Genomic DNA, 27577 nt, shown 5'->3' with positions numbered 1-27577 from the left:
TGGCCTTGGGAAAGAACATGATGGACAAGACAGAACCCTTGCCTTCAGGGAGTTTGCTGTCTAGTCTGAAGACAAAAATCCAGATGTCGTTCAGTTTTTTTCTGGATCATGTCAATCAGAACATGAATTGAAAAGATAGCTATGACTTAACTAGGGGCCCATGACTTAGGAACTCACTCTACAGTGAAGTTCACCTTGAAAGTGACATACCCTTGACCAGAAGGATAACTTTGCATCTTTTTTAAAGATTTTATTTATTTATTTGACACAGAGAGAGACAGCTAGAGAGGGAACCCAAGAAGGGGGAGTAGGAGAGGGAGAAGCAGGCTCCCACTGGGCAGGGAGCCTGATGTAGGGCTCGATCCCAGGACTCCAGGATCATGACCTGAGCTGAAGGCAGACGCTTAACTACTGAGACACCCAGGTGCCCCTAACTTTGAGGTTTTAAACTGGAGTCAGCAAAGCTGTAAGGCTTCTTTGCTACACTCTTTCAGTTAGAGAAAAGAGAATTGACTAAGAAGACCTGCATGAGTAGGTTGATTCCAGTTAGGAAACGACAAGATCCTCTGGGCTAGTGACCTTTTTGACTAGGAGTCTCAGGTCTAGGGTAACCATACCCTCTGTTATAATCACCAACAGCTCATATGCTAATATATGGGTTGTTATAAAACTAAGTTCCAGAACGTCACAGTCATCAGAAGGCTGGGAAGTCTTTCCCAAATGTTTACAAACTCTATATATAATAGTGCAAGCATATATTCTAATATGTATAGAGTGGAGCTACTTCTCAGGAGAAAGTGACAGCCTTATAGTGACAGCTTAAGAGTCTGAACAATGGCCTGATTTGGATGGGATTTAAACTAAATGTTCATAATGTACCCATGTTAACTGAACTGACTTAAAGGGGAAAGGTCTCTTCCAAGGGATTCCTGATTTCCTTCCAGCCCTGACTTTTCCTATGGCCTGAGGGTTGACCAACAATATCTTCTGGAAGAGGGACTACAAAATGTTGCCATTGTCTCTTGAGCTTTACTAGAAGATCAGAACACATGAAAATAAAGAAATAGAAGAAAACTAGTCACTTTGCTACTTTTCCAGAGAAATTCATTTTTCCTTAGGAAATTCAATTTAAGTATCGCTGGGCACTTGCAGAATTAGATTCTTTTTCCATTTCTTCCCTGTCCCTTTCTCCTTCACTATGATTCTGCTTTCTCCTCAGGAGAAACTGAATCCAAGGGTTATAAGTCTAGACAAGCATTTCCCAAAGTAACTTTTGGAACATTAGTCCCAGGAGGAAAGTTTTGAGACAAAGATTCGGTGAGTAAAGAATTTGGGGAAAATGCTGCATATTATAACTCAATCTTAGAGAGTCTTGGTGCAATTAACAGATCAAAGGATCTAAAAAGTCATATAAGAAAGAAAGCTCTCCAATTTTATTTAATCCAGCATTTCCCAGACTTATTTGATCATAGAATCTTTTTTTTCTTTTCTTTTCTTTTCTAGTAACATCTGTGCTCTGAGAAATACTGTTCTCAGAGTATCAGGTGAAGAAAGAGACTACCCGGTTTAAAACATAGCTGATCCAGTTTCCAGCAGTTTTTCATCAGAAGGTGGAGATTTGAGGCAATTTCTGCTATGCCCTGTATAGCAGAAAATGAGAATGCCTCTTTCATTCATTTCTTGGGATACCTATAATGTCTGAGAATGAGTTATCCCACCAAAAATCCAGTAATCTGAACGAAGGAAATCATTATAAGGCTGAGGACCCAGGAAAGCAAGGATAATCGTAAATGCACAGCTCCTCAGAAATTGAAAATGAATGTGATGAGGGGAAGGGACAATTTGGAGAACACATAAGAGAAGTCGGTAAGATGTGGCAGTCCAACAGCCCGTACCCTTACCTGAGAAAGGAGCAGGTATGGTACTTGGAGGCCTACGACCCCATGATGGCCATAGCCATTGAAATGTCCAAGTAGATCATTCAGACAAATCCTAGTAATAATACCTTAGGAAATTTTTCAAACCAAGAGGTGGGCACAGATATTTCCAAAGCGAGACAACAAATGGTTCCCAGGACACAAGCTGCTGATAAGCTTTGAGGAACAACAAAAACCAAAGGATAAGTGGAACATGCTGGAACCACACTCGTGATTTTATTTTCAGTGAAGTGACCAAGATTGACTTTAGAAAAGCTAAGTGGAAACTCAACTTCTCCCAAATGCCCTCTGTACCTGTCACTGGTATCTGTTATTTTGTCAAAGGAGCATCTTTCTTTGCCATGTCAATTATGTCAAGTCTTTTTACTATTTTCCAGGCATCATATGATTTTTATGGTCCCGGGAAAAATCGTATTTTATTAATCTCCTAATGGCTTCCAGATACGAAGGAAAGCAGAGCATCGGAGTGAACTCCACACTCCAGCCAACTCAAAATGCCAGGCCTCGTTCAGGCTGCCCTTGGGCATCCAAGACTCACATTCCTGTGCCTGGGTCTTAGGGTGGGCTTTGGGTCTTTAAGGACCTAGATCTCACTGCTTTTTTGTGCAAAATGTGCTTCCATTTGTTAAAGCGTCTGCCACTCTGATTCTAATTCGTCGGGGCCTAAATGGCAAAATCCTAAACATTTTTTTTTTGCCTGGAAGCCTCAGAATATATGGCCACTTTCCAAGCCCAGAATTTGCTTCTCTTCTCTCTCCCTCGTTTTTGAATGGAAATGCTCACTCGCAGGAGTTGAGAAGCTCAAGGACTTTTGATTAATTCGAAGACTTTCAGATCCCACTTAAAATTTAAATTCCACACTTTACTTATAGAAATCCTACTTCTAAAGGAGGGCTACAGAGTCCGGGAGCATGGAAGCATAATACTTACTAAATTATTATGGTAAAAGTTGGCTGAAATTTATGTTCTATTCACACTCTGTTCCATATCACAAAGTATATTCACACCTGTCTGGCCCATAGTAGGCCCTCGATAAATGTCTGTTGAAGGAGTTGTTCCCTAAGTACCTTTGGGAAATAGGATGGGCAGATGGAAGTATCCCCATTGTACATGTAAAGAAGCTGGAGCTCAGAGATGTTAATTATTCAGAGTCACACACCTGAAAATCAACAGACCCAAGTTGAGGTCCCGACTCTCCGAGTGCTGTACATTGGTGGCAAGCCTCTTTGGACGTCAGTATGGATGTATTTACACAAACACATGTATTAAATATGTTTGCATGGCTATAATATCAACTTTTTCTGGAGTACACATGTGCTCTCCCCTTTCCCATTGAATTATAGTCAGTTTTATCCTATTTTGAAGTATTTTCCAAAGTTGAAAAAGCAAAAGTCATCTCCTCAGTTATCTTTCCATTTCCCCCAGCTCCCATTGTCTTTATTTATATTATTCTGTTATGTGACTTTATCCTTTCATTTCCTCCCATTTCACCTGTTCCCCTTTACTCTTTATTCTTGCTGAACCTCTGCCAGTGAAAATGCAGCTTCCTGCAATTCTCCCACTGCTGTGGAATTACCAGAATGAGGTCCTCAAGCAGTGGAAAGCATGGTACAGAGAGGAAGGGGAATTGCTCTGGGTTACAGAAGGCCCTTAGCAGTGGACTGCCAGGACCTGCAGCCCCTTGCTCACTCACATATGAGTGTCTGCACATCCAGGGCCTGGGACAAGCCAGGATCCCAGAGCAAAGCAGAGAATGCTTCCTTGGGCCCGGAGCTGCTATCAGATCTGCCAGGGCTTGGGGCGTACTTTAAGGTAGTGACCTTCCTGTGGCAGAAGCTGGGTCTTCCATTTTTCATCCTTAACTTTAGGGTGTCTGCTCTGTTAATCTGTTCCCAGAAACTTGATTGCCCTAGTCCCAAATGTTGCTCACTCCACTTGGCAATTTCCAGAATTTGTCTGCAGATGTAAATAGTGAACTTTGGTTTTCCTCTGTTGCTCCCGGTTACTGTGCAGTCCTGGCACATGTTGGCTCTCAGCTAAGACTGGAGTTTGTATGACTAGATACATTTCAGTATCCACTGAATGTCCACTTTGACTTTCTGCTGAAAATGCCAGTTGAATTTTACTTGAGACACGTGTCATTTTCCCATAAGCCATCAAACAACTTGGCCACTAAAGAACCTAGATATGGCCTTCTCTTTGAGCTACGTCTGTGGGACAGATACACGATTGTATTTTAAGACATCATGAAATGCTCTCAGGGGTCCCACCGATGTTGACTGTCACCTGTGCTCCGCTTCACAGAGGTTACAACCCTTGCTACCTTAGTTTTGAGATTTCTGGTCCCCAAACATCTCCCCCCCTCCCACTTCTTACAGACAGAAAAGCCGTAAGTAGAGTTCGCTCCGCCCTCCTGTCCTCCCGCGGCTGTCCATGCTACACACACCTGAGCCTCAGGTACCTGCTCTCAGGTAGAATTAGTCAGTGTCCTGCAGAGCCTTCCCATAGCAGGGGAACATCTAGCCACCCCCACAATTAGTTCCTCACTGAGGTGGTGGCCGGAGGCCGGTGACAACATGTCCAAACCCAGGTGTTTCTTAGCCCCAGATCTGTGAGGTAAAAGTCTCCTGCTCTCCTCCTTCCCCTTCTCCTTCTCCCAGTGGCCTGCGTGTTATGTTTGGTCAACACGGAGTTGATAGAGTCTCCTTGTCCACCAGGAGAACGAAGCTGTCACAGCAACCCCTCCCCAGGCCCTGTTACTTCTCAGAAAGCCCACTCAAGGCCCTTGGATCCCCCACTTGCCCACAGCCCCTCTCTGAAATGGTGGACAGGGTTTGTGATTGATGCCCTGCTTGCCTTGTACTTTCACCAACAGATTAGCCAAAGTGCAGCCCTTTGAATTCTAGCAAACAGACAAGGGGTTTAACTTGCTCCATTGCCCTCTGAAGATGGATTCTGTATATAGAGTTGTTATTCCTAGCTTTTGCTTAGTGAGGAAAAAAAAAAGAATTTATTTTATGTTTTGAGGTTAAATGAATGTGGGATAAATGTATACATAGTGTCCTGTGTGTATATATGTATGTATCGCTATATGTCAGATGAACTGAGGACTTTTCCACATATGGAAGATTTTCTCAAGATCATGTTTAACTGGAAATTTCTCTCCTTAGCTTCCCCTGAGTACATGTTTGAATATACATTATATATACATATACACGTGTGTGTAAATACATTTTCATGTTTCCTACATAGAAGAAAAATTAACTACCATGTATCAGAGCTTACTAAAATATAGTTACAGAACAACAGAGCAAAGCAGAAATTTTGAGTCCCCCTAATAAGAAAAGTTACACGTCTTCAGTTTTTAATATCAGTTTCCCATCCAAGCTTGTATGTCTGAAGCTGGCCTGAGTAAGAAACGATCAAGTTTTTTACACTGCAAACCCAATTTCATGGCCCACTTCTTGGACGAGGCCTTGGGTTTTGGCTTCATGTAGGGATGAAGGCTTCAAATTTAAAAACCCATGAAGAAGTCTTCTGTTGGGCTGATGTTGATTGGATGGGAGAAGGGTTCAGAGATTTCAGCTGTTCCCACTGTTGGGCTGGTCCTCTCACAATCGGAGCCAAAGATATCCTGGGATGCATTTTGAAATAAATTTTGCGAGCCCTTTGTCTCTTTCCTTTTTTGAAATAGATAATTAGAAATTAAAAATTGAGATATAACACATGTAACATTATATTAGTTTTAGGCACATAATATAATAATTTGATACCTGTATATATTGCAAAATGATTAGCAGAATACGTTTAGTTAACATCCACCACCACACACAGCTACAAATTCTTTTTTTCTTGTGATTACTTGCCTTTTTGCTGATACTCCTTTTATCGCAAGTGGATTGGAAGATGCTGTGTTTAAATTTAAAAAAAAACAAACAGATTTTTAAAAGTAGATGAAATAGAAAGATAGCTCAGCTGTCACTTTTCTTTATCCCTCAAAGACTATTAAAAATCCCCAAAGCTACTAAAACACAAGGAATGCGGGGTTTCTCACCATTGGGAAACAAAGGTGGCAGTTTATCTGTTTGCTTGTTTTTAAGAGCAGCAGCTCTGGAATGACCCTGCCAGGGCTCTCTGTGAGGCCACAGGTAAAGAAGGAAATGAGGACAAACGTCTGAACTGTTGCTGGGGGAGTGTTTAACTCTCCTTCCCCTACCAGCAGTTGCGAGCTCACCCAACCATCGCGAGCCATAGGAGAGCAAGGGAGGTGGGGTGACAGCCACTGGGAAGCTGGCTTTGCAGATGAGCAGGTTGTTACCAAAGCTCTTTAATCTGGGTGTGATGTTAATTCCTGACATGTAAGCACATGAGGGCAGGGTCTGATAAACCCTGCCAGGTAGGGTCTTCATGCATGGGAAAAAGGCAGAGCTGCTTAATGCGGCAGGATCCTCCTGGTAGAAAAGGATTTTTGCCTTACAGAAGCTTTGAGCCTGTTGAAGATTTCAGTCTTACTCTATTTTGGGTCAAGGTTTTGTCCCCCCTTTTACTGATTCCTTAGTTTTAAACCTTGTTTGCGGTATTTTGGTTTCATTAAAAGATTTGTTGTAGTATCTTTTGAGTCAACAAGGGTTTTTCAGACACAGCCTGCACTCCCCAGCTTGTAGATGTAACTCATCTTGGCAACGTTGGAGGGTTGATTCCTTTTCAACTTGCCGCTTTAATCTAGTCACATTTGTCTAAGAGGCAGCACGTCGGCTCCCCCTTGGAAAGGGGGTGGCCAACCTTGAAACATCTGAAAGCAGAGAGATCCATTTTCTGTTGCTAAATACCACTGCTCTTTTTTTGAACTGATGTCATAAGGATCATGTTTGACTTACACACACCAGGCACTTGCAGCACCCTGAAGATAACGGAGCAGCACAGGGAAAAGAACTGGAAACATCTTTTCAACGTACACCGCTCACACACCAATTCTGAAACTATCTTATGTACACTTTAACAGCTCTTTAAAAATTGGTTCAGTGTCTCTATATGAATGATCTGAATAACGTCCAGCTGGGAACAACCCAGAGATGCTAAAATGTCTAAGGATGAAATTTTATACACTATTGGGTCCTTTTTACACATACCCTTTTGCCTTTGGGCTTAGTGCAATGTCAGATAATTTGTTACAATAGTAGCAAACTATTAGATGCTACCAACAGGGGTGGTGTGCCTAGTTATATTTGTATATGTTTGTAATATCTACAAAGTGGCTTAATTTACATTCTCCAATTTAATTCAGTCAGCACCCTATGAAGTTTTGGGGTCAGGATATGATCCCATTTTTTTTTTAAGACAGCTGAGGAAGTGATAAGTCAAGAAGCTAGGGGATTTGGTTGCCCAATAGCCAGAAAATGGCAGATCCAGAGTCATGTTAAAAACACAGTTTTCACTGTATTTAACAAAGCCAAGTGTTAATGACTGATGGGTGAGGGAGCAAATATAAAGCCTGTCTCCACCCTCACCCCTTTTTTATGACTATCTGGCAATGGCTCAGCTTTTAACAGATGTTGACTTTGGGCTCTGAAACAATATTGTTGGCCAACGTAGAGCATTCCAGCATTTCCATCTACAGCTGGGTATCTTGCATCTTTCAGCTGAGAGATCTGGTGCCATGCACCAAAGACTGGTTTGTTAGAATTACTTTTGCTTGAAGGCAATAGAAAACTACTTTCTTCAAGTTGCCCCACGATGAAGGCCCCCCTCCAAAATCAAGAAAGTTCCTGAAGATACTTCATTAGACGTGAAGGAGAATCACTCCCCCTGGATCCCCCAACACACACCTCTGTTATATTCTCAGTGGTTTGGCAAAGGACTCAGATGATTGCCCAGCCTCAGGTCCTGTGAGTTGAACTTCCTGGGAAAAATCAACCCAGACTGCACAGACTTCCAGTCTCTACCTCTTCCTTGAGAAACACCCCAGTGTTTTTTTTTTTTTAAATACGAACATCTCCTGTCGAGTTCCCCCTCAGCCAGTGACATTCACCTTTCACCAACTAGGGTTAGAAGAATAAACCAGGGAAGTGGCTGGTGCAGCACAAAGGGGGGAGCCATTTTTAGGAGAAACAAGTAAACACAATCTTGGCAACCCTAAGGAACTCTGGAATCCAGGCAGCCTTCTGTCTCAGAGGAGTTGAGTCATTCAGAAAAGTAAGAACTGATTCTATATACTTACTCATTTGGAAATAATTTGTTAAATTCCCACATCTGAGGCATTGTGAGGCAGTGTGAAGTGAGTGAAGGCTCTGCCTTTTCCCTCAGGGACCATGAAATTTGTTGGGGTGCTGCTGATATATGCCCACACAAGAGCAGGTACTGTTTGCATGTGAGGTTCTCTTTCTTCCAAGAGCCAGAGAGACCAAACCTAAGTTGTCCCATCCAATTCCAACGAGGACCTTCAACATCTTGGAAAGAGGACAGTGCCAAGTCCAAAGTGCTTCAGAGCTGAGAAAAGCAGAACTGACAAATGTCTTCAGGGTCAACATGAGCTCTTTCTGTGGCTTCAGAGTTCACATGTCAGAAGGGTATACCTTTGTGGTCCGATAGACTGGAATTTAACCCTGACTCCACAGCTCCTAGGCCAGGTGTACTTTGGTGAGCTACCTGATCTTTCTTCCTGAGGCTTCTTGCTCTATCTGCACAAAGAGCCTCCCAACACCTGTGTCATGGGGCAACGGTGAGACTTGGTAAAGAGACACAGAAAGCTGTCATGCTCTCTAACCTTGCACAGGTGCTAATACCCGCTGGATCTTCTCTGGCCCAGGTCAGAAATCAGCTAACATTTATATTTCAACAGGGCACAAAGAAGGTATTTGAACCTAGATAGGACTTTCTTCTTCTTTGGGGGGAACTTGTCTGCAAATGGACCCACAGGCTGTAACTAATACAGATCGTGGAAGAGTTTACGGACATTCCCGACCTCATCACCTGAACAGAGACATCCATCTGCGGGCTAAGCATTATAGGAGGCAGAGTAGGTGAAAAGCAGGGATGGAAGGTCTCCAGAGGGAAGATTTGGACTTGACCCTGAAAGTAAACTTACTAGTGCCCTGACAAGGCTAGGTGCCCGTTTTCCAGATTCATACCCATTTTTTTTTCCTTTGCACGTGTGTTTGTTTTCCCCAACTCTGGCCAAGCCTGCAGTTGGAAATGCCAAGATGAGCTGCTTTGGTTGAACCCAGACACAGGGCACATCATAAATTCCATACTATAGTCCCACTTCCAGGACTTGTGCAGCCAAAGTTAGCAAAGTCCTAGAGCTTGATGTTTCCACAAAGTGTCAGAGAAGGTATGGACTGAAGTGGGGGTAGGGGGAAGTCTGGTGACTGTCCATATCAGACTCTGTTATAACCAGGACAATCTCTTTGCATCCCTTCCCCCAAGGAAGCCAGGGTGAACTTTCACAGAGACAGCTAGCTGAATTCTCACAAAGGCAGTGGGCTGATTTGAAGGTGATGCTTCCATCATTTCACTCTCATTTTGAGCTAGGACAGGTGTGATATTAAGGTCCCCATTAGGAACCTAGTCCTCCAATTTCAAGAAAAAACCTGGCTGTTAACTCAAAGAGAATTGCAGGTGCTTTTGGAAAAAAAAAAAAAAAATCCAGTGATGAGCTGGGGCTTGCCAGCTGACTATAGATAATACTTGAAAATGAAGACCAATTAAAAGTTTACACTGGGCCATTTATCATGCCATATTATAGAGTTCCTTCCCAGAGCTTCGCTGGGGCTAACAAATGCCCCCCCCCCCCCCACCAACAGGAAGTCACCTGTCTTGTCAGTGATGCCTCATCCCTTTGCCCTTAGATCTTGTCATCAGCATAGCCCTGTGAGTGGCCTATCTGGTGAGGAATTTTGTTTTATCTTAGTGTTTTGAGAATCCCATTAGGGCCCAGCATCTGGGACTGTAGGATTTCCATCAGGGCCTCATATAATCTCTGGAGCTATAGACTCATCCAGAGGTTATTTGATACCTAAGCCTCCCTGCTCTTCAAAATTTGCTGTTTTGTAGTCACTGTGCCCTGGGCTTCAGCCCACCTTGGATGTTCCCATCCCCAGATGCTGTGGAAAAAAAGCATATGAATGACAGATGCAGTAGAGGCTTTCTTCCCCATCCAGATATTTTGGCAACTCCTGGCACAGCAATCACTCAAGAAGGACATACAAGGGAGGTAACACCAAGCAATATCCAGAAAAGCCACTGCAAAGTAGACTTGGAAACAGAAAAACAAGGAAACAGACTCCCCCAGACCTGATAGATGCATTTTTGAAAGGCCCAAGAATTTCTAAATAACTTGGCATGAAGCTAAGGATCAAGTGACATTTATCTGTTTCTTACTTTTTGGCCCCCAAATGTACATTTCTGTGCAGTAAGATTGCTGAACAAATTAATATTTGCATACAAAGTTGTAAGCAGTGCAGGAGTCAGACAGCTGTGAACGTTTGGAAATACTTCGAGCTCCCCCTCTGATTAGCTCCTGCATTTTTGTTTTTTATTCCCCAAGCGGACACTCACTCTGACCCAGATCACTTGGTGATTAGGGTCAATTCATGTTTAAGCTTTGAAGATTAGAGAGACCAGAAATGGCCACCACCTCCCTTTCTATTTTATGTTTAAAACTTTAAACTTTAGAAACAAAAAACCTGAAAAAAATGCATAATATTCCAAGTTCACTAAAGGAATTTATCCACATTTCTGCCATGTTAAATGTTAGCAAAGTTTATATTGGACTGTCATATTTCTTCACTTTATTCACCAGCATACAAGACGTCGATCTCAACATCTGGTTTTTAATAACCCTGGACATCTGGGAGCTCCTTTTTAATCCTATGGTGGACGAGGCACAGTAGTGATATTGGCAGTGTATATTTTCAACCTACAACTCCTGTCTGTTTCAATCATAATTAATTACCACTTTTTAATATATTTAATTTGCTAAAAGTCATTTGCATTAGACCACATTTCACTGTTAAGAAAATAGTGGTAGATTTTGGTGGCAGTGGCTTTCTTTTTTTCTTTCTTCTTCAAAATTTAAAACCCTCTATGAGTGGATTTGAAACAAACTATAAATGTATACATGTTGTTGGGTTTTAAATGCAAAATGAAATAAAGTGCTCTGCAAGGAAAGTGATTTTACAGCCATTTAGAAGCCGTCAGCAGGGGCTGTGGGCTGCATTTTAGGGAAAACTTATTTTGTTTTGTGACTTTGGCAAATCATGGCATCGCTCTGTGCCTGGAGTTTTCCTACGGCAGTGACTTTGGGGATCAAAAACCTTATGATGAAAGCTAGGGTTTCCATCCAGAGAAATATACTACACACATACCCACAACATTCTGCTTTGAATTTCAAGGGATGGCTAGACCCCTGGAAACCCATTTGTGGGTGCCCTAGAGTCCCATGCTGTAGACTTTCCTTCTTCATTAGCATAAAAAGGAACATTAACTTTTCTTTTTCTTCAGGAACTGAAAGGAAGTTTAATGAATGTAAAAATGCATATTTCTCAAGTTAGGTAGGGAAAGGAGAAGTTTATTGCCAGGAGCAATTGCTAGATTGAGTAGTGGTTAATAAACACAGATAAGTTATACATGAGAAGACCCATTTAAAATGATCAATTGTACCTTATTTTTTTGCTAGAATATTCCTATCTAAACTGTCAATGCAAGTTCACACTGAGCTGTCCACTTTGTACTCAGGGCAAATCACTTGGTGGACTCAAATCAGTTGGGGGTTGTTAACCCTTTGTGGGCCATAGATCCCCTTCGCAGTCTGGTAAGCTCTGGTTCTCTTCTCAGAATAATATTTTCAAGTGTGCAAAATAAAATACTCAGAAATAAAAGGAAACAAATTATATGAAAACTCACTTCAAAGACCACAGATCTGAATGCTTGAATAGATGAAAATTACCTTAGCCTATTGGCGAGATTCGATTGAACTGTATGAAATTGCTGTTTTTCTAGATCAAAATGGTGAAATAGTAGCGTTTTTATATGATTCAAACAAATATTACAACAACTTATGCAATAAGAATCCAAATGGTGAGAAAATGATCCAAGTTATTTTGTTTCCTGTTCCTGGTTTTCAAAACAAAGAAGCAAATCATGGCAAAACCTAGTTTCATTGGGGATTTATTAAAAGACACAGCTCCCAAATTATGTGTGAGATCAGGATATGAATGAACTACTCAGTCTTCTACACTTTGTTTCAATCCTTGTAGTAAAAAGTGAGAATTCTTGTCCAGAACAGGACCTCAGGATGGTAGATTTACTTCTGTCTTCAAAGATTCAATTTCTCTGCCTATTGGCCACTTCACTAAGTGAGGAGAGTGGCCAGAGCCATTCTGGAAACATTTTCAACAACAAGAATCCAGACCAAATAGGTTTCAATTTATCCATAGTTGAGCACAATTCTAAGTTAAACAAAATTCTCTTTCTACAAGCATTCTACTGAATTGAAAGTTTACTCTCTTCTCTTTGAAACTTATTTGATTGCAAACGTATAATCATTCCATGGCGTGCACATCCTCTTTTATGCTGAGAGCAAAATAGAACCTGACAAATCGAGACGATCACAGCATGCCTGAGCCTTTGTGAAATAACTGATGTGAATTATCGCATGCTACAAAAGTTTGTTCCACCCAAGTAGATGGAGTTGTGTTGTTTTTTTTTTTAATTCTTCTTCAGCCTTTATTGATACTCTAAGCTTAAGAGAAATTAAGGGTATTTGATTACTATAATTACTTCTCTGCTTACTTAAAAGGTTTAATCTACTCCTTAGGCATATGCAATTCAGATTGCATGCTTTCCAAAAATATAATCGTCTGCTAATGTAGACTAATTTTAATCTTCTAATCCAGTCTTGACACAGAGTCAGAGCTGGGTGGGTGGAATGTTTTTGTGTGGGGGTTGCCATAGATACAAAACTCAGTTATGTATTTGACAAGTCAGTGATGTGGAGCTTAAGTTACTATAGATTTTTTTTCCCTCCCTCTTTAAGATTAAAAAACAAAGTGAAGATCAGTGTGCCTTTCCAGTGCATCACGGTGTAACTAACCTTCTCTTCTTTCATTCCGGTGCTCCCCTCCTCTCCTCTCCGTGCACCTCCCTACCCGGGCCGGCCACAGGATGACGAGGAGGGCATATGGGCATAGCCGGGCCTGTAAACCAAAGTTCCAGTTTTGTTTTGAGGGGTGAGAAACCATCTTTTATATCATTTTTCTTTTACAAATTGCATTCTGGTGTTGTATTGTATGTGTGCTCAATTGTGTTCGCTGATGTTTGTGACCGTGCCCCGTGTCTGCTTCTGTGTTCTGTGACCATCCCCCAAGAGCCCCCTCCTTCCTGCTACCCCTTTCCGCAACCACATTATTGCTCTGCCGTGTTGGGGCTGGGTTGAGCACGATTCAAATGTTTCTGTGTTATTTAAGATGTAAACTGTGCCCTTGCTAGGATTTATACTCACTTTTTAAAGGCATGATTGTGGACTCAGAAATTGTCACAATTCTCCAGTAGCGGTTTTCAGCCAACTACTTGCTTTTACCAGATATGCCAGTGTGGTGTGACTCTCATGTCCTTCTGGTTGTGTCAAATGTTTGGCAAGGAATAAGGAAAATAAAAGTGTGTATCTTCGTGGAGCTGAAACTGTCATCTCTGAGAAGCCCATTTAAAGGATTATACTATCTCTTCTATGGCAGTTTTGAAGAAAACACAAGGATCAAGGCATAGTAATGGTGAACGGATAACTATATCTCTTTAAATGAATTAGAATAGAAATATCAGTATTGGCAGGTTAGTGGCCTTCTATCTGTTGCTTTATTTTTTTGCAGTTGTGTTTCTACGGAGCTTTGCATTATAAATTTAATGCACTGCATTTTTTTTCAGAGGGTTTTGCTCTTTTGAAGTCTGATTTTTACCCATTAAGAACCCACCCTTTATTTCGGTGTTATCTGCGTTATAATTGAAGAGTGGCACATGTAATTACCACAAGGCTATAAATGGAATGTTGAACTCTAGAGACTTGCTGCTGTGCATCACACCTCTTCGGGATACTGCAGGTTGTTTAACAAGTCATAAACTCCCCAGAGTTGAATATACCTATGGTTCCATAGAATATGCTGTTGAACTTATGACACTGTATATGCCATTTTGTTCAGAACAAAGAATGTGGTCAATTGTGTGCTGTGGTGATTTTTTTATGGTCAAAAAGTACTCAATGTGCAGTTCTTTTTCTGGATCAAATGTGAAATGTCACAAGTCTGTGATTAGAGAGGCAATTTGGGGGGATAACTTAGCAGGTGTGCCCTTCCCCAAGCCTTGCCTTCGTATTGCATGATAGTGGTGCTTCAGGCAAATTTTAAAACAATAACTGGTGTGGTTTGCCCACAACTGACAATTTAATTGGTTCATTTCACTGCTTAGTTAAACCTCTTGCAGGTCCCACCAGTGCCTCAGATGGTTTTCTCTGGTCCTGTGGAGAATTAACACAGGGGTTGATTTTCAGATACCTGGATCCATTTGCTGCGAGGAGAACCTGTTTCCCAGTCACATCAGACTATCTGTCTCCTCTCTTCTCATTTTCCTGGGCAAAGGGGAAAACAACACCAGAACCAACTCTTCCAAAAGCAGAGTGGTTCCAGAGGGAAGCTTGTCAGTGTGAAGAGGTGGGGAAACCAGAAAAATCCCTAAGGTCCAATCTGAGACTCTCTCCCTAACTTAAAAAAACTTTAAGGGAAACATCACATTTATTCTTGCAGAAAAGCTTAATACACATGTCACTTGACCTACAACAACATTAAATAAGAAATAAAGGTTTTATAATGTTAAAAAGTAAGTATGTGAAACATGCCCACAGCATGCAGAGATGGGTAGGCAGAAGAAGGCTCTAAGAGGCTGGGGGTTGCCTTGAGAAGAGCAGGTCCTACTTGAGGCTCTTCCATGAAGCTCTTTCTTCTGCCATCATTAAGTGTTAGGATGCTGGGCTGTATTCATGTCTCCTCCTGAATAATAAAGATTTTTATTGTTCTTTTGCAAGATTCACGATATCCACCCTGCCATCCCCTCAGATAGGACCTGTGTTGTCATCCTCAGGGTAGGATGCCAAGTTTCTTAGAGAAACTTGCTTTGTTCAAGGCAAATGGAGACGGCGGTGTTAAGCCCCTACCCCCTTTATTCGTTCGTGAATTTCCCCAAGCACTGTGGACCCCAGAAAACAAACGTCTTCTGAAAATTATTTAATATATAGTCCTACTTTAATATGTTATAATAAATTTTATAGACTTCTGAGGAAAACTACCTATCTTCCTTTATGACTCCTTTAAACAAGTTTGCTCAGATATCCTCAGGCTTTTAAAACCATGGCTTAAGGATTTAAATAATGAGATACTGGGGACCTTCCACTTTTGAACAGCCATTGCATGTTTTGAGTCATATTACAATCTGTGGGCCTAAGGAGACGTTAAATTTATAACTAAAGATGGATAATAGTGGCACATTAAAAATTAACTGTTTTGAATATTTTGATTTATGGCCCTTATAAAAGAAATATCACAAGAAGTTATTTTACTAGCCATCAGTCATATGCTCATAATAGCATCAGAAGTCTGTAACTTGAATCTGGTGTTTTGGTGCTGAAATGAATCACAGTTTAGGAAAAGTTGCTCCAAAAATTACAACAAATTGGAATTAACATAACAGCCCTGACAACTCCTCCTCCTTTTGCCACTTCCAGACACTAGCCCAGGCATGATTTATTTGTCTCGCTGTGATCATTCAAGGGCGGTGTTTTCTGAGAGCAAAATGAACTGGGGAAAGTTTCTTTTCTAAAGAGTTTCGACAGCCCCTAGAGCTAGGCTTTCTCCCCATAAACCTCACACCCCACCCCAGCCTTATCAGCGTGTGACCTATATAATCCACAGAACCCCAACCTTAGAAGGGCTCCACTCCTGGTCTAATGCTCCGCTGTCACTGTCTTCAAGTCTTTAATAATTTTTTAACATGGGGCCCCACAATTTCATTTTGCAATGGGCCGCACAAATTACATAGTTGGTGCTGCTTGAATTCAACATATATTCCTATGTTCTGCTTCTAGCTTCTCTCTACTCTCCCTCCCTACTGGCTCATCCCAACTCCTACGTTCCTATGCCTAGAATTTACCTTTGGCTTGTCTTATTTTCCTGGTTTTCTTGCAGAGACTCTGTAGGGTCACATTCTCCAGCAAGTTGTTGCCCTCATGGGTATCCCTTCAATGTGTTTTCAGTCATTGTCCTCTTGCCCCCTACTTTTGATTGTGAAAATGTGCTCTTAGAGCCCTTACTGCATTTTCTATCTTGCTTTGCAAAACAGAAAAAGCAGCAGCTTAAGTCTTCATGATTTTCCTCCAGGAAAATCCACTTGATGTGGCAATCATTTATGTCAGCAAATAACTCTTCATTTCCACTGAATGGAAGTGCTTTCCTTGGACCCCCAAGAGGTACTTTGTTCTGTGAACATTCAATGAGGCAGAGCAATGAGGTACCAAATCTAGGCACCTTGGGAGATCCACTGCCGCACCTGCCGTGACATTTGAACATTTGAGCTTTTACTGTGAACTCTCATAATGGAGCAGACATTGAACACAAGATCATGTTTACTTCTTAAACCACTAGAAAGGAAGAATTCTTTTTAGATTGAAAACATATGCAAATTTTTAGGACCTGATTCATAAAAATACAGATGTGAGCATTAACAAGTTTGGCAAAGGGCCACGATGCTGGTAGGTGCATCTTGTTCAAAATGAAGAATTGTAGTTCTGTGCCACCAGCACATGGACGCTGTTACAGGAGTGCGAGTATGAATCACAGAGCACTAAGACACGAGGAAGGGTTTGTTTGTTTTTTTTTAACACATAGAAGCAGTGCTCAGAGGCCGGTGGAAACGTCCTGTCAGGAAGAATGAGGAAGGAGATATTTTATTGTGGCTGGAAAGTTTATATCTTCCTTGCTTTCTCTTAGTAGAAAAGGTCTACACGCTAGGCTTTGTGCTTGTGCTGGGACAAGGGAAATCCAGTGGCTGGGACAGAAGTCACAGAAAGAGGCTTGGGCTTTCGGTCTCTTTAACTCAAGTCCCATTTTCACTGCAAACTGGAAGTTTCTTTATACCTTCTGTATAGGGATACCGCCCTTTGTCTCCTATGGCTGAGGATCAGGTGCATCTCGTCCTTGTGCCATTTTCTTTCATTCATTTATTTATCTATTCATTTTCCACTTATTCCTCCATTCTTTCATCAAATGGTTAAATTCTTGGTTATATGCTAAGAAAACAATGAGTAAGATAGATGTGGTTCCTACGCTGTGGATCTTTCAATACAGTTGAGGGAAACAGACAATAAAGAATTACCTGTGAGTGGAAATCTTATACATTTTGATTGTTGCTTTGTTGGAAACCAGGAAGATATCAAGATTAACAAGAGGAACCTACTTGGTTAATCTACTTCAGAAGGGACTTCAGCAAGCATCTCTCTAAGGAAGTGAGTTTTATGCAAAGCGTTGAAAGCAGGAGAGTCAGCAGGCATCCATGCCGGGACGTGCATTTGGGAGGTGGTCCCAGGCAGGCATGCAAATGGCAGAAGGTAGGAAAGGGCTTTCTGGGCTGACAGAGCACAAAGACCATAATCTGGGGTAGAAAATTCAGATGATGAGATGAAGATGAAGAAGTGGGAAGGGGCCAGATCATGTAAAGCCTTTTTAGGCCAAGGTAGAGAGTTCGGGTTTTATCCTAAGTAAAATGAAAAAATGAAAGGAAAATTAGAGGATCTTAAGCAGGAACGTGACATAATTCAATTTCTGTTGTAGAGCAAGCCTGGCTGTGGTGTAGAGGATACACTGTCATGGCAGGAAGAGCAGAAGTAGGGGTTGTTCCATCATTTGTGAGCTAATTGATGGTGCTGACCCAGGGGAGCAGTGGGAGAAATGATACCCAGTGGGGGACAAGTAGATAAATTTGAGATAAGACTAGGAAGTGAAGCCAGCAGGACTTTGATAGATGGGTAAGAGAAAGGACTAAATGAGACTGCGTCCAAATTTCTCCGTTGGGCGCCAAAGCTGGGGCAGACCATTGTTGGAGGTGGAGGGCTGAGTAGGGGTCCTGTTCTCTTCTGTTTTCCCCAGGTGTCCAGTCAGACTGGCCAAAGGAAAAGCAGACTTTTGACCTCCCTCTTTTCTATTTGCCTGCATGTTGGCATGAGAATCTTTGGCCTCTCATTGCAGTGACAGGCAGACTGCCAAGTTTAAAGCATTGCTGAAGTCCAACTTCAAGAGTGTGTAGCTCCTCTGACTCTCAAAAGGAGACAACTTGAATATCAAAGATTGCAAAGAAAAATCAGCAGTCATATAATAGGGAGACAGGTGAAGCCTAGTGGTCTACAGAAAATCCAAGCTCCTGAAGTTGTAGAAGGATGAAAAGGACCTACAGAGAGGGGGAAGATGCCATTGGCTCTTGCAGTCCCCCCCCCCCCCGAGACCCTCAGGCATCAAGAATTCTGTCACCTAAGGCACATTTCATGAGATACTTGCCTGCTCATAAGGATTGGATTCCCATCTTAAAATTCGGAGTGTATTATTTCTGGCAGAAGAAACTTTCAGTAACCTGTTTTCAGGAGTTCAAATGAGTAGTAACCAAAAGTAGTTATGAGGTGTTTCAGAACCACCATGACAAAGGCTCTGCCTCTTTCCAGTGCAGAACTCATTCCTGGGCAAAGTGAGATGTTTTTGCTTTATCTCTTCCATCACTTTCTTTTTCTTTTTCTTTCCTCCTCCTCCTCCTCCCCCTTCCTACCTCTCCTGCTCCTCTTTTTCCTCCCCCTCTGCTACTCTGGAAGATATCTGGTAAAGCTGTTGTTCAGAGACATAGCTTGAATGTCTTTGCAATCAATAAATCATTCAAAGAATATTTCTTCATCTCGGTACTGGTGTTGAGGCAGTGAACAAAGTAGCGTTCCTACCTTGGAAAAATTTAGAGTAGTATGCAGATTCTTAAGCTGGTGTCCATAAACCTCTAAGGGTCTGCAAATCCTTTGACATGGCTAACAGACTTGGTTGTGGGTATGTACACATCTTCCAAGGAGAGCATCTATGATCCTCCACAGATGCTCATGGGGCCAGTAACTCAGGAAAGGACAACCACTCATCTATGAGAGATGGGGTGACATTGTGGTAGGGTGGCTCATAATGTGGTCTCTGCATTTAAATGATACTGGGTTTGGATTCTGACTCAGCACTATTTGGCTGGGTGGTCTTGGGTAAGTGTCCTTCCCTCCCTGTCCCTCCATTACCTCATTTGGGGAAGATTGTGCACCCCTCAGAGGGCAGTGGTTAGGATTAGATGACAGGCGGTGAGTAAGACACCTAGCCATGTATGGTGCATGGCAAGAGCCCAGTCCTCATCAGAATATCACTGTTATTGTTACTACCAGGCTTGGAATAGCAGACTCTATAAGCCAACTGAAGAAAGTAGTTGATAATGTGAGATGGGTGGGTTGGGGGGATAAGAAAAAAGACAGAAGAAAGGAAAAGCAAAAGGGGAAATCTATTCCCGTGATCATAGCGGCACAAGGCAGCTACACATTTTCTAGCAGGTCTTTAAGCATGTTTACCCTAAAAAATCCTCTTCAGTTAACCTTTGATTTTAATGACACTTTGGTATAGCAAAGGAAGTTTTGGTTGCTGGACACTATAGATGAGCCCATGTTTCTAGAGGAGGGTTTCTTTAAGCTCAAATAAAAATTGAGTGTATAACATGAAAAGTCAACAGATATTTGACAGACAACTATGAGCTGATGACTTGGAAGAGAAAGAAGGGTAATAATGTCTCAGTCCACCTCTTTCTGTTCTCAAGTATGACGGACTTGGGGGCTGGAGTAGAAGCTTTTAAGCAAAATCTAGTGCAGTAAATAAGTTCTTGTGGGTTTTCCTGGAACTTGTGAGAGTTACCTGGCAAAGCAGTACGTGTTGGCTTGGACATGACCACACTCTCAGGACCTGAAATCTGGCTGAGAAATCATAAACAAACAGTGGTGATAAATGACTGTGGGCTGGAGGTGGGAGGTGTCTAGTGGAGTGTTGTTGCATTACATTACATCCTTCCTGTGCCAGGGCTGGCGCACAGGGAGCACTCCAGCCTCTCCCACCCCTTTGTCATTTGCTCTAGAGTGCGGTGCTGGTCTGGTCTTGTTTAACCTCTTTATTAATGATCTGTAAAGGGGAGAGAAGAACATGTGAAGGAAAGTTGCAGATGACACTACTTTGGGAGGTGTTGGGAATACTAGCAAGGTCAGAGAAGTCACACTAATGGCCCAAAGAAGGTTAGGAACATGGAGGGAGACTAACAAATCTTGGAGAGGTCCAGACACTCACATCTGGTGAAAATTAATCTGAAACACAGATATCAACGGGTGGGAGACTATGGAAAACTGAAGGCTAACAGAAAAATAATAAGCTGAGTGGACATCACGAAATCCAGCCATGGGTGAGAGCAGGGGAAGAAGTGCCAATGGCAGTTAGCACGGTCCAGATATTAGCAGGTGCCCAGAGAGACATACATCACCATTTGTGACAATCCTGCCCATAAATTTTGTCTTACATTTGTACATCATAATGTTGTACACACTTTTTTTCCAGAGGATCCCCCGTGTTACCAGAAAGATGGAAAGGGTTTTTAAAGAATGCAGCCACTAAATGAGGTCAAGGCACCATTTAATGTTGGATGTGGATCCAGAACTTCCAACAAGAGTCAGCATTCAAACACATGGCCAGAGTGGCATTTTCAGGGAAAGCATAAGGGATTTCTCTTGGAATATTAAATGTGGACTTGAGAAGTCTCATAGGCCTCATTCCTAAACTTGGGGACCCAGGGTAGACACTTTTCAGAGGTCTACTTTGGGGAGCCATCCAATTAGTAGACAATGTTAAAAAGCTGGGCCAGAATTTTCTTGATAGTTCAGGGAGAGGGACCCAAACCCCATCTCTTTTCAACCATCTCCACAGCCCCAACAAAATGGAAAAATGAGACAATAACATCCAAAACAAGAGTGCATATTTATGGCCACCATTGGGTGTATTAACCAGAATGTCTGTTTTTTTTTCTGCCATTGAGGCATCAATTGGCTGGAGGCTATTGGCCATGTCCAGGTGGGTCTTAATTCAGTTCTCAGGCCTCTTGCCCATATGCCTTCCCCGGAGTAACATGATTCCTGCCGGAGAAGTGTTGGCCCACTTGGTTACCGGATGATCTCATGAAACCCATTTTGCCTGGGTGGCCACAAGGCACCTTCCTCATGAATGTGTCCATTAGAGACTTTGTGATGGGAATGTCCATTCCTTCTAGCCTTATTTTCCAGGAACTGTAAGGCAAATGCTAAGAATCACAGCATACAACAGCCGAAAACTTCCATCCTGCCACACCCTGGTCTAAGCTGCCCCCGTCTGTCCCATGCAGGTCTGATGCTCTCAAACACCAGACCACACTTGCCAGCCAGCTCACAGCGCTGTTTCATGGGACAAAATCACTGAAATGCTGAATCTGTGTAAGGAGGAGCCCTGCCATTTCTTTCAGCCTTCCTGAGCGTTCCACAGCCCAAACAAGTCGGGCCCCTCCTGTGATGTCTGAGTTGGTAGTCAGGGTTCTGCCTGTCCCGAAGCATTTCCTTAGTGCCTCAGTCACTGAGTATACACAGAGTGGGGCAAACAGAGCTCCCAGAAAGATGTAGAAGAGAGGTTGTTATGATCAATGTGAGGCAAAATTGTTTCTCAGAGAAACCTGTTAGACCCAGAATAAAAAGGAAATACCCAAATGGCTAAAGACATGGTACCTTCATCCTTCAGAGAGAAACATAGAATGAGGCTCTGAAATAAAAATCACGAAGACCACTTGCACTGGAAAATCTGAGCTTCTTAAAGCTATGGCTTCATTCTCCTCATTTTTAGTTTTTATGTTTATAATAGAAAACTTAGAAAGTTTAATGAAGAACCAGGGAAAAAGAAGTTCTTAAAGTCCTCATTCAGAGAAAGTACCATTTTTAGGTACCTTTTCATATACAGATACGATCATGTAAACATATACTTGATGGGGATAACTCCAACTTTGCATAGCCTTTGGTCCTCGGTGGTTGCTAAGCACCTCGGCCCTAGAGTGGACATCAGGAACACAGACCAGTTCAAATACTGGTTCCATCACTCTTAGCTGCTGCCTTGGACCAACTACTGTTGTTGCTATTTACTCATTGTCACATGACTGTCTTTCCATATGGACAAATTGGCATTTGTCTGTAAGTTTGATTTCTCCCCTGCACCAGACATTTGGGAGAACCTCCGCAGGGAGGGGTAGGCACATTGCAGCTCAGGGGAGGGTGTGAGAGTCATGAACACTGCCCAGCATGTTTATTCTTGGCAGTGTATGAGGGTTCATTGTTCTGCACTCAGGTGTCAGCCCAGGAGCCCAGATGCCTGTGGCAGCCCTGAGTCAGCATGTGGCCGAATTAGCCTGCTGATCCCCCAGCACCCATTCTTCTTTCAATGCACCTTGATCTCTGATGTAACTGCATTATTTGAGAGGAGTTTCTGTACAAATCCCTCAACAACAAAGAAAACCAAAACCCCTCCGTGATGAAAAAGAGACTCTCCCCACTGCCTCATGGCACTGGACTGTGACCAGGCTCTGCATGTTGGGCATTTTCCTGCTATTGTTGGTCGCTTTATGGTCTTATGAACTTTTTAGAGTTGTATCTGCTGGTGCCAAGGCACTAGCTTGGGAGCATGACGAAGTCACGTTGGAGGAAATCCTTTGCACTCCTCTTTGTCCAAAGGCAAAGACACGCTAGGAAATGGAAGCATGCCTGTTTTCTTCTGCGAGGGGCACAGCTTGCCTAGGGTAACTGCATCTCCACCAGCTGAACTGAAGTGCAGTTCAGTCTCACAGGTCGTTCACTACAATTGGCTACAGAAAAAATTGTCCTTCCCTCTCATGGAATGTGGAAAGGAGAGAGGGAGAATGAGGAAGTGTTCCAGAGCCAAAGAGCAATCTTTGTCCCTCCTTATACAACGGGCTTGGGACTTGGCAAAATCCAGTATGTCAGAGAAGGTGATTGAGCGTGTGTGGGGGTGCAGGGCTGAGACATGCTAGGTAAATTTTCTTCATGTTATTATCCTTAAAAATTATGAATGCGCTAACATGTTTGCAGAGGCCAGACTGTTTTGTGAGCCGTTTCTATGCTTCGCGGGTGAGTGTGAGCATCTGGTCTGAGGCTTGGGACTCCCACCCATGGAGGTTTTCTGGGAACTTTGTGTAACCAGGAGGCTTTCGCCACGGGCAGGGGCCAGGGACAGGGAGAGATGGTCTCTCTCTAGCGCCCCCTGGGCCAGTCACTGCTTTTCCAGCAAAAACCGAGGGCAGGGGCGCTGAGGGGAGGCCTTTGGCCCGGGAGCTTTGTGCCTGGTCCACTCATCACTGGAAACGTTTCCCAAGTGCTTTTCCTACCTCTCTCTCACTCACACAGCTCCCTTCCTACTGTAGAGGAAATCCCCCACATCTGTCCTGATTTTCTACTGATCCCTCATCCACTGTATGAGGGTGGCAGGCAGGTGCTCTGTGCCTGTTTTACCACGTAAGAAAGTTGGCTCTAGGTCACCTGCTTCTTCCCCTGTAGTAGTAATTCCTTAAGGGTTTTCCTTAGAGCATGGATGGTATTGGATATTAAGAGACACTATTTTAAAGAATTATAATAAAAACATGTTATGTTCAAATAAGTTTGAACAAAACTAGACTAAACAGAATTAAATAGGTTTCTTCATTTCAGGTCTTCCCAGACCCCTTCAGATGTCCACTCCTGCCTTCAAGCTCCCTGCCCAGCCCCTCTCATGGGAAGGGGAAGGTTGGCATGCTTTTCTGAGAATCGTGATACAGCCAGCAAGGGCTCTGCCATTTCCCCCTCTTCCACCTCAGGAGTTTTCTTCATTGACCACTTCTTCCCTTCCTTCTGCTCATACCTTCTATCACCTCCACTTCCTCCTCTTTTTCCTCCCCTTCTCATGAATTAAGTGTCCATCGGGCACACATAGGAGTTTGTGGAACAGAGGTGGAGCTCTGTGTCCCAGATCTGCCCTGAAACAGCCATATGGCCTGGGGCACATTATTTAATCTCTCTGCACCTCAGTGTCCTCATCTGCAAAAGGGGAAAATACGGTTTTATTTTCCTCCCTTGTGGAGTTCTCATGAAGATCAAATGAGACAACAATGTAAAATGCTAGCTAGCCCCGTTGCTGGTACATTGTAAGCACTCAGTGAATACTAGCCCTCGATTTTTTTTTTCCCCACTACCCCCTCCTCTGATATCTTCCTCACCGATCACCGCGTACAGTGTGGCTACATCAGTATTTCTGTAATTATGTATCAAGTATCTGCTATGTGTTGTAAAGATTTAAATGTTTACTCAATGGATGTATCCTGAATCAGCTTAGGTGATGAGTACCAGTCTGACCACTGTGATCATTCTCCATCAGCACACAATACCAAAGGGGTGGATGGAACCAGTCTCCCCAGGATCTTCATGCTTTGGACCAAAAGCCCCAGGGCTGGAACAGCTAGACATAACTTTCCTAGGGCCAAGCCAACGGCCTCAGCAACAACAACAAAAATATGTGCCTGCAAATTCAAAAGCCCTCAATACACAGTCCCAAAAAGCTAGCAGAGTGAGTAGCCAATTGAAATCAGATTCATGAAGAAGCTTAAAACTTTTCAGTTGTTACAAGAAATATCACCACGATGTGAAGTTAGGAGACATTCCGACAGAGGCCATAAAGCAAGTGAAATTACAAAGAAAATGCTAGAGCTGCCTCTTTTCCTAAATGTTTGCGCTCTCTTATCTTGGCTGATCCAGAATAGATAAAGGAAATATTAGAAACAGCTTGTTGAGAAAGACCCTGTTGCATCTTTTTTGCCTGCAGGAAAGCAAGTACATGCTTGCAGGCCGTGGTGTGTTCTTCGAGAGGCTTGCAAGGAATTGTGCAAGCAGGGTAGGTTCCAGGAGATTACGGGTCCTTTGTGTTTCATGTTTCATGATTGCCAGCACTGGCATCTTTCAGAAATCCCATGAAAAGCAGGCAGAACGCCTTGTGCAAACTTCTGAGCAGAGGGTTAAGAAGACTTTGTGTGTGACTCTTAATCTTGTTGGGAAATTTTAGGGTGAAAAATGTAATTACATCTGAAATGCCAACAACCAAGGCCAAAGGCATGTCTCCTCTATGGATGGTTCTTTGTTGATGAGATTAGCAACTAAGCTCTCGTGCTCCTGCCTATAAATTATTCAGATTATTTGAAAAGAAATGAAACAAGATACTGGGAGGAAAAACGCCACATACCACATTATGTAGCACTTAACTAATGCTCACCTGTTTAGCAATGAGTTCAACATATGTTTATCAAGTACCTACTGTGTGTGATATAACAGAAACTACACAAATAAGGTTCCTGCTCTCCTTGAGTGATTTTACCCAAGTAAACCATATTCTTAATTCTCTGTCAATGGCAGGTTATAAGAATTCAAGGACTCTGTAGTTAGCACAGGGCAGCTCCACATTGCGTGGTCTATATCATCATCAATTCCATGTAGAAACAGATTAGCATGGACAATTAAGTTGGGGGACATAGAGGGCTGTGTGATGTGGCCTGAACACCAGGGCTGGAGGCACAGGAGGGTAACACATGAAGGAACAAAAGGAGATAGGACAGTGACACAACGACATTGAAATGTGGGGTCATCCTCGGTTAACTGGTCCCATAGAACAGAGGGTGAGTAAGCCATGGAATCCAAGTTAAGATGATGGCAAAATTTGTTCAGAAGTGGAGAGCAGCTGTTATGAAACGTTTCCTTTGTCCACGTGCAACTCCACTTAGTCTTCGACCCCAACATGTAGGTCTCAGGTTGCCCCATTTTCCAGAGACCCAGAGACCTCTGGAGCCCCATTATTTTGTCATCCACCACCACACCAGCCACCATGTAGCATGGGGCTGTTCAGACCCAGCTCTGTAAACCACATACCGAAGTCTCTCCCCAGGTGGGTAAAGTTCCAAAAGTTTGTAAGTCATCTGACTCATGGTTGGGAAATTAAATCATGATTATATATAATATATACAGGTATCCCCCACTTTTCAAATGTTTGCATTTCACAGTGCTCACCATAGCACATACCCTCCCCAATGTCCATCACCCAGCCACCCCATCCCTCCCACCCCCACCACTCCAGCAACCCTCAGTTTGTTTCCTGAGATTAAGAATTCCTCATATCAGTGAGATCATATGATACATGTCTTTCTCTGATTGACTTATTTCGCTCAGCATAGTACCCTCCAGTTCCATCCACGTCGTTGCAAATGGCAAGATTTCATTCCTTTTGATGGCTGCATAATATTCCATTTGTGTGTGTGTGTGTGTGTGTGTGTGTGTGTGTGTGTGTGTGTGTGTGTGTATAAAACCACATCTTCTTTATCCATTCATCCATCGATGGACATCTTGGCTCTTTCCATAGTTTGGCTATTGTGGACATTGCTGCTATAAACATTGGGGTGCACGTACCCCTTCAGATCCCTACATTTGTATCTTTGGGGTAAATACCCAGTAGTGCAATTGCTGGGTCGTACGGCAGCTCTATTTTCAACTTTTTGAGGAACCTCCATACTGTTTTCCAGAGTGGTTGCACCAGCTGGCATTCCCACCAATAGTGTAGGAGGGTTCCCCTTTCTCCACATCCTCACCAACATCTGTCATTTCCTGACTTGTTAATTTTAGCCATTCTGACTGGTGTGAGGTGATATCTCACTGAGGTTTTGATTTGGATTTTGCTGATGCTGAGCAATGTTGAGCACTTTTTCATGTGTCTGTTGGTCATTTGGTTGTCTTCCTTGGAAAAACGTCTGTTCAGGTCTTCTGCCCATTTTCTGATTGGATCATTTGTTCTTTGGGTGTTGAGTTTGATAAGTTCTTTATAGATTTTGGATACTAGCCTTTTATCTGATATGTCATTTGCAAATATCTTCTCCCATTCTGTTGGTTGTCTTCTGAACTATCCCGATAGTTCATTTTTGCCCTTGCTTCCCTTGCCTTTGCGATGTTTCTAGGAAGAAGTTGCTGTGGCTAAGGTTGAAGAGGTTGCTGCCTGTATTCTCCTCTAGGATTTTGATGGACTCCTATCTCACATTTAGGTCTTTCAACCATTTTGAGTCTATTTTTGTGTGTGGTGTAAGGAAATGGTACAGTTTCATTCTTCTGCAGGTGGCTGTACAAATTTCCAAACACCATTTGTTGAAGAGACTGTCCTTTCTCCATTGGACATTCTTTCCTGCTTTGTCGAAGATTCGTTGACCATAGAGTTGAGGGTCCATTTCTGGGCTCTCTATTCTGTTCCATTGATCTATGTGTCTGTTTTTGTGCCAGTACCATACTGTCTTGATGATTACAGCTTCAGACTATGGCCTCTGAGAAACAAATTGAGGGTTCTAGAGGGGAGGGGGGTGGGGGATGGGTTAGCCTGGTGATGGGTATTAAAGAGGGCACGTACTGAATGGAGCACTGGGTGTAA

The 27577-nt window shown here is 42.8% G+C and overlaps 1 protein-coding gene across 9 annotated transcripts in view; it reads left to right on the top strand.

The window, feature by feature from the left end:
• ERC2 (ELKS/RAB6-interacting/CAST family member 2) overlaps nt 1-27577 on the top strand; it is a 977487-nt gene that overhangs the window by 796130 nt on the left and 153780 nt on the right. For 3 of the 9 annotated variants that reach the window (XR_003518693.1, XR_003518694.1, XM_027587662.1), the window contains exon 19: nt 13100-13165. The exons of the other annotated variants lie outside the window; for them this stretch is intronic. Coding sequence is in view for 1 of the 3 variants with exons in the window: in XM_027587662.1 (XP_027443463.1) it covers nt 13100-13126 (27 nt within the window). In the remaining 2 variants the exon portion in view is untranslated. The remainder of the gene's footprint in view (nt 1-13099; nt 13166-27577) is intronic. 9 annotated transcript variants of the gene reach the window in all.

This window comes from Zalophus californianus, chromosome 1 (assembly GCF_009762305.2).
Source record: "Zalophus californianus isolate mZalCal1 chromosome 1, mZalCal1.pri.v2, whole genome shotgun sequence".
NCBI lineage: Eukaryota > Metazoa > Chordata > Mammalia > Carnivora > Otariidae > Zalophus > Zalophus californianus.
Note: the sequence above shows the minus strand (reverse complement) of the source record. Positions and strands in the feature narration are given on the sequence as shown.